The following is a 7,498-nucleotide window of genomic DNA, read 5'->3' on the forward strand; positions in this document are numbered from 1 at the left end:
ATATCTGCAGGCTTTTGCTGGCAGAACTAGGACACAAGTGTGACTCTCGGGGTGGCTGGCTGCTGATAGTAATGTGCTTTTTGGTCAGATCATTTGCTTGGAAAGAAGCTGCTGCAGTCTGCTCAATTTTAGTTATCTTCATGTTTTTCTTCCGAGTCAGGTTAATGCATCCCTGATGTGAAGTAGTGGCGAATAAATCAGTGCTGATTTTTTTCTTTTAAATGCATACTTTAAAAAAGATCCACAAACTTAATGTTTAAATTCAGGAATACATTTTTCAGAAGAGCATTGTAGGATATAACTTGATCTGAGTGTGATTGATGCTTTTTCCTTTCAGTGCGTGCATGTTGGAACAGGCAGGCTCAGAGCTTCCAAAGCAGCAACAGAAGTAATCTTAAATGTTCCTGAAACTAGGGTTAGTCCCCTGGAAAATGGCTTGCAAGTTGCTTCTGAAGACTCTGGACTCTCAACATGCACAGTAGGTAACTTGTAAAGGGAAAGGTTAACTTCCTTAACTGTTCATGTATGTTCATTGCTTTGTGGAACTAAATTGCATTCTTTCAATGTTCATTAACAGTTCTTCTTAAAACTTAAGCTAGAAAATAGAAGTCTTAAGGCTTTTGTACATGATTTGTGATCAGACTTTTTTGTGAAGAGATAAACATTTTGTTTTTCTTGAGAACCTGTTTTCTTTAAGGATGAAGCCATTTAAAAATAGCTCTTCAAAATCTAAGTGTAGTTGATACACAAAACCAGCAAAGCTGCATTGTTAGCTGGCAAAATGACTAGGTCTTTTTTCCCCCAATAAGGTTGGACTTTGGATTGATGCTGGAAGCAGGTATGAAAATGAGAAGAACAACGGAACTGCTCACTTCCTTGAGCATATGGCTTTCAAGGTGAGTACGAGTGTTGATGTAGAAATTTACAATGAAATTCCGAGTTCTTTATTTTTAAAGATCAGTAATCAGAACTTTGACAGAATTGTGTAAATAAACTGTCCAAATCGAGGAGACAAAAAAAAAATAAATCGGCAGCTTAGACTTTGGTTTCCATTAGAAAATGAAGCTAAGTCCTAGTTCTGTGTAGCTGGTATTCACCTACAGATTAGTAGCACAGGTCTAATTTTAACTTACTTTTGACTTCTTGTAATAGTCTCAGAAGACACATAGTCCACCGTTTGCCAGCTTTTTATTTTCGTTTGGGAGCGTAGTAGGATTTATATCTGACTTGCAAGCTAGGAGAGGTTAGTGTGCCAGTTTCGTTCCAGAAGACCTTTTCTTTCTCTTGGTCTTGACTTTCCAGACAAGAAGTAGTAGTAATAAATAGGTGAATTAAAGGGTCTGCTTTAATTTTTCTTGTTTTATTTCAGGGAACAAAAAAGAGATCTCAGTTAGACCTTGAACTAGAGATTGAGAACATGGGAGCTCATCTGAATGCGTATACATCCAGGGAACAAACCGTGTATTATGCCAAGGCTTTTTCGAAAGACTTACCAAGAGGTAACTGCTTTCATTCATCAGAAAAGCAGCAAAGAGCAAAATGTTTTTCGAGCTCCCAGTGAGACAACACAGAAAGATGCCACTTGGTCTTTGGAGTTGGTTTTACTTTTGGAACCAGATTTTCTGGTAGTCTGAAAATACACTTTCCATTCCTATCTCTATTTTCAATTAGCTGTGGAAATTCTCGCTGACATAATTCAGAACAGTACCCTGGGAGAAGCAGAGATTGAGCGTGAGCGAGGAGTTATACTTCGAGAGATGCAGGAAGTGGAAACCAATTTGCAAGAAGTTGTCTTTGATTACCTTCACGCTACAGCCTATCAGAAGACAGCCCTAGGACGGACAATTTTAGGACCTACTGAAAACATCAAGTATGTCCAAATTTGTGGCTGTCTTTAATTGTGTGGGAACTTTTATTTATTGAAAAGACTCATCTGAAAATGTGGGGAACAGCATCTGTTTTTATTTTGACCTGGAAGGTAGCTGAAATTGCACTGGATATAACTATAAGAAGAATTTCCCTGTTGCCTCAATTCCCTTATATACAGGCATCAAAGGGTATGAACTTCTGATGTGTACTGCATGTCTTTATTATTTGCTGTATTTTTCTCTTATTTGTTAAAAATGCATCTAACACAAAATTGGAAAAGCTTTTCCTATTGGTCAGGTGTCAGGGATTATTGTGAATACAACTATGTTTGCACTGCGCTTTCAGCATTTGTTTATACCAGTGCAGACCAGGAGACTGCTAAATGTGCTGTTTTCAAATTGGCTTGAAATAATTAGTGGATCCTGGCTCTGAGTTGTAATTCTCATCCCCTCCCAGGAAGCTGGAAGAGCTTTTGAAAGGCAAATATGTCAAGTTCCAAAAAGGATAAAGGAATTCACTCTTGTTTTAGCTTTTTGCCTCTATGCACAGCTATGTGCATTGACAGACCTTACAAATTTATGTTGATATTGTATTGTTCTATACGTTTAGCTCTTTTTACTCTAATATTTACTGACACAGTCGTTGTATTTCCCTGATTATTTCTAGATCCATAAACCGTAATGACTTGGTGGAGTACATAACAACACATTACAAAGGACCCAGAATGGTCCTAGCTGCTGCTGGAGGTTAGTATGAGATACTCACCCTGGATCGTGTGAAACTGTGCTTAAAACCATGATCTTTAAGTTTCTCAGAACAACATGATGAATTACCCATTGTTCTGTAGGTCCTGGAAGTTCATTGTCAGTGCTGTGTGTTTTATGCCTTCATACCCTTTGAACTTTTGTTCCCTTTTCCCCTCAGTGATATTCCAGAAACATTCTTAAACCAGTAACTAGAAGTGAATTGGAGGCCAAGGTCATTCTTCCATGTAGACAGGAAAAAAGTGGCCTAGAAGGTGTTCAGTGTAGAAATGGGATTAGCAAGAGAAGCAGAAAGAGAAAAAACATTGCAGCTTGAAATTGAGAGCAGGCAGCTTGATTTGATGTAATATTAATAGAAGGCTATTGAAGAGAAGTAAGGAGGGTGATCATAATGATCTTACTGTATAACAGGGAGGTGTGAGGAATCTGAAAGGGTGATAGTAAAGGGGGGTAGTGATAAATTACTGCTTGGTGAAGTCTTTAAACTGCACAGCAATTAACTGTTTACAGTGTAACATTACTAAGTATGTGAAATATCTTTCTTCAGGAGTCTCTCATGATGAGCTACTTGACCTTGCAAAGTGCCACTTTGGTAACTTGCCTTCTGCTCCAGAAGGAGGACTGCCACCCCTGCCACCTTGTAGCTTCACAGGTAGCGAGGTAAGCTGTTCGATGGCTTTTTGAGCTGGCCCTTATATTCCCTGTGAGCACAACTGATGTGCTTTTTGCTGAGGAGAGAGCTGTTCAGCCACAGCCTCAGCAGATTAAAAGGTTTCTTGCCCTCAGTGAGGGCAAAGGAGTAGCTGCTTTCCAAAGCAGCACTTCCAACCTTTCTTGGATGAGCCTCAAAGCCAACAGTCTTTCTGCTTCATCAGTTCCTGGAGGAATACCTCCCTTACCCCTGCTGCTACTTTCCTTTTATTCCCTTGCCTATGGTGTTGGAGCATTTCCACTTGTTGGGAATCACTAATTTAAAGGGTATGGCAGAGATCTGAGGCATCTGTGTGCTATTCCCAGCTCTATTTGGGTTTTGAAAAGTCATCAGCTTTCCTTGCTGCTGTTTGTCATGAAATGACTTGTAGTGCCTCTATGTACGTGGCATTAGGCTTGCTGTTGACGAGGTGCTCTGAAATGGCTGCAAGGAAGACTAGTTAAGGCCGATGTTAAACAAAGCTTTATGTGCTTTTATTTTTTTCCTTCTCTGTGTGCATGCTTTATAATCCAGATGTAATTGATATGTTGCATCTCCTGATATTTAAATACCTGTGTGCATTACCATGCACGGTTTGTACTACAGCTACTTTCATATGTTCCTACAGATTCGTATAAGAGATGATAAGATGCCCTTGGCACACATTGCAATAGCTGTTGAAGCAGCTGGCTGGTCGGACCCAGACACAATCCCACTTATGGTAGCAAATACTCTGATAGGCAACTGGGATCGTTCCTTTGGAGGGGGCGTGGTGAGTGAACCTGCAAGCACCTTTCTGCTCTTAGTGAGGCTGATATCTCTCTGACTTGGGTGCTGACAGTACAGACCCATTCAAACCTATCTTATGGTGTTAGTGCTACTTTATGGCTATTTCTGAAGGTCCTTTTTTGGAGCAGGAAAAGGGGATTCAGTTGTGAGTCTGAGGGAATTTGTTGCCCCATATCTAGGAAAATCTCAGGAAGTGGTTGAAAACCACCAAAACAGAGGTGACTTGAGGTTTGCCAGTCCTGATAGTAGGATGTTTCACACCTGTATGTCATCAGAACCTGTGGGTAACAGTAACTATCCCTTTCTTGAACCTAAATAGCTTTAAGATTTTGGCTTAAATCTGGGCTGTTTCTTGGAAACATGAAATTACATGCAAGGAAAGAAACCTTTGGGATGAAGATTTGGTAATTAACCACCTAGCTTCTGCTGGAGCCTGTGATACTACTGCATGTTCTGTCATCATTGAAATGGAAACAGACCAGAGGGGTGACTAGACGACTTTCGAAACAACTTGATAAAATAGTATTTTTCTTTTGCCTCAGCAGAATTTGTCCAGTAAACTTGCTCAGATTGCCTGCCATGGTAACCTGTGTCACAGTTTCCAGTCCTTCAACACCTGCTACACTGATACAGGGCTCTGGGGACTCTATATGGTCTGTGAGCCACCCACTATACAGGACATGGTGCACTTTGTTCAGAGAGAATGGTAAGCTAGCAACTGTTTATCTAAAAAGATTGTTTTCATTGGAGGAATACAATTTTTAAAAATAGCAATTATTCAAAGAGAGCATTTTGTTTCTCTTCTTAGGCTTGCTTGCAAAAAAATAAATGCAACAAGATCTAAACTTTGACACTCAATGCAGAGTCCCAACAGTCAGTCTCTGGCACCCTTACCTGCAGTGAATAGCTTAAGGTTTAGTTTGGGTTTTTTTCTGCCCTGGAAGAATAAGCAGTAACTGTAGTTAATATAACAGCAGTCCTTGTACAAGAAAATATGGCAGGGATTTTTTTTTTTTGTGACAGGAGTTATGAAAATGCATCAAACCTTTTAGAATACTACTAAGTCAGTGTACAGTGCTTGTGAACTGCATGTTTGACAACTGAAAGAATATTCAAGAATGAGAATAATCAATGTGCAAGTACCTACAAACACCATTAGCAGTTACCCATTCTGTTGCTGTCCCACATGATGGGTAGTGTTACGTGGAGCTTTAGTGATTATATAGGGAAATAAAATTATGTAAAGTAGGTGAGCTGTTATATATGGAATTTTGAAACCTGAGATTCTAGGTAATTCATCTAAGGCTTAAATCTAAATTGAAAAGATGTCCATAGGTGCATCTGTAACGGTTGAGCAGCAGACATTAGAAACAGATGTATGTTATTTAAGAGCACTGGTTTAAAGTGTGTGAAGTTGAAATAAAAGTTGAAAGAAAACTTGAAAATAAGTTTCTTTAATCATGTAGGTTACTTCTCATCTATCATTATTCTATGAGAGCTCTGTAAACAACTCGTGGAGAAAAAAATGGCATCATTTTAGCTGTCTGTTTGCTCAGCTTAGCACCAAGGAAGGTATGAACCATTCCTGTGGCAAGAATGCATTAAGATACCTACTGTTACAGTGAAATATTCCTTATGCAGTCTGGGTGAATCATCATCTCACCAAGAGCCAGGAAGTAATGGATTGCCCTCTGGGCTAATTATCTCTGATTGTTTGGCTTCTACTATTTTAGCAAGCATGGCTCAAAATATTTAATAAAATGAAATACAGCTCTTCTAAAGGGACAAACTTGCCCTTGGGTATATTGGTATTCTTCGAGAAAACCCTACTCTTATGCTGCTGCTTTGCATCTTATGGCTTGTTTCCATGCCAAATTCTCTTGCCAGCTCCGCCTATAGAAAAGATGTGCCTGGTAGGTGTACTTGTTTATCACAGGCAATCTTGTGTTACAGGTTACCATTAATGCCTTTGGATTTAACTATTTTGCAGGATAAGACTTTGTACAAGTGTTACAGAAAATGAAGTAGCTCGAGCAAAAAATCTTCTAAAGACAAATATGCTGCTACAACTTGATGGTGAGACTTACAAGAGCTTTTTGTTCTTAGTGGAGTTGTACGCTTACAACTGAAGCATATTTTACCCTATTTTAGGGTCCACACCAATCTGTGAAGACATTGGAAGACAAATGCTGTGTTACAAGCGCCGAATACCAATTCCAGAACTCGAGGCAAGAATTGAAGTAAGTGGCACTCATGTTGCAACTTTTAAATTAGGCTCTTAAGAAATTTAATTGCTACAGGAAGTAACAATACAGAAGTTAGACTGTTTCCAGCTGTTTTGTTGCTTCAAAATTAAGATCACTGGTTCTCAATCTTTTTTTTAGATGGGATTCGTAACAAAGATGTCTCTTTACCCCTTTTAGGCTATTGATGCCCAGACTATTAGAGAAGTTTGCACAAAGTACATCTACAATAAGCATCCTGCAGTTGCTGCCGTGGGTATGTTGTATAAGTCTCCCGCCCCTCTAATAACCCTTCCACACCAGTCTGTATCAGTTTAGCATGTGTCATGGCCAACTTTCTTTAACTTCCAGGTCCAATTGAACAACTTCCAGAGTATAACAAAATCTGCAGTGGCATGTATTGGCTTCGTGAGTAGTAAATAACAAGAACTTTGTCTATTTGAGCTTTAAAAAAAAGCTCAACAAAACAAACCAAACCAAGAGAAAACAAAAAAAAACCACCCCAACTTTTGGTTAAAGCTTTTTGGAGAAATGCATTTGAGAAGATTAAAAACTCAAGAACCAGCCAGTCGTGTGTATTTGTATAATTAAGGAAGGAATGAAAACATGTACAATATTTGCATTTTTATTATAAAACAAAGATTGTCAGTAAGAGTCATTTCTTGACTTTAGTAGCATTCATCACTTGTTCTTGAGCAGCTTTCTTCGCCTTGACCATTTCAACGAGCTCCTGGAGTTAAAAAAAAAAAACAACAAACAAACCTTATCTAAATGTGGAACTTACAGCATTGTAAACAGTGGTTTTGAACACTACATATATTCAGCTTGAAACAATCTAGCTCTCAACAGTGAGGAATCAGTTTAATATCTTAAAACCATTTCTTTTAGTAACAAATAAATGAATGGAAGGTCAATGTTTCTTTACTTCCCCTGTAGCAGGAGCTTTATCTACAAGAGGCCAGGGATAGGACTTTACATCTACAAGATCTTGCTGTCAAGCTGTAAGACAGATTTCACAAGACACTGCCCAGCTTCCAGAGCCACTACTTGCACCGAGGAACTTAGTCCTTATGCTCTTTTGGGGTTGAATTACAAAAAAAGCTCCAGTTTCTCCATAAGGCTCTATGTTGTTTGCTTTTGTC

At 39.0% G+C, this 7,498-nt stretch overlaps 2 protein-coding genes across 2 annotated transcripts in view; one reads left to right on the plus strand and one right to left on the minus strand.

Annotated features, from left to right (window-relative positions):
* Positions 1–337: 337 nt before the first annotated feature.
* Positions 338–6,812, plus strand: PMPCB (peptidase (mitochondrial processing) beta; the record flags this gene model as incomplete). Its single annotated transcript, XM_010183454.1, has 12 exons — positions 338–478; positions 810–896; positions 1,370–1,499; positions 1,672–1,870; positions 2,536–2,615; positions 3,181–3,293; positions 3,953–4,096; positions 4,656–4,819; positions 6,104–6,189; positions 6,265–6,353; positions 6,537–6,612; positions 6,708–6,812. Coding segments are annotated over 12 exons (1,374 nt in total), but the record flags the coding sequence as incomplete, so codon positions are not given.
* Positions 6,813–6,936: 124 nt separating this feature from the next.
* The window catches only part of DNAJC2 (DnaJ (Hsp40) homolog, subfamily C, member 2), a 16,878-nt gene continuing 16,316 nt past the window's right edge, over positions 6,937–7,498 (minus strand). Inside the window, exon 16 of the mRNA XM_010183453.1 lies at positions 6,937–7,086. Coding sequence (XP_010181755.1) covers positions 7,012–7,086 — 75 coding nt within the window. The 3' untranslated portion in view covers positions 6,937–7,011. The remainder of the gene's footprint in view (positions 7,087–7,498) is intronic.

Source organism: Mesitornis unicolor, unplaced genomic scaffold (genome assembly GCF_000695765.1).
Source record: "Mesitornis unicolor isolate BGI_N332 unplaced genomic scaffold, ASM69576v1 scaffold40984, whole genome shotgun sequence".
In the NCBI taxonomy this organism is placed as follows: Eukaryota; Metazoa; Chordata; class Aves; order Mesitornithiformes; family Mesitornithidae; genus Mesitornis; species Mesitornis unicolor.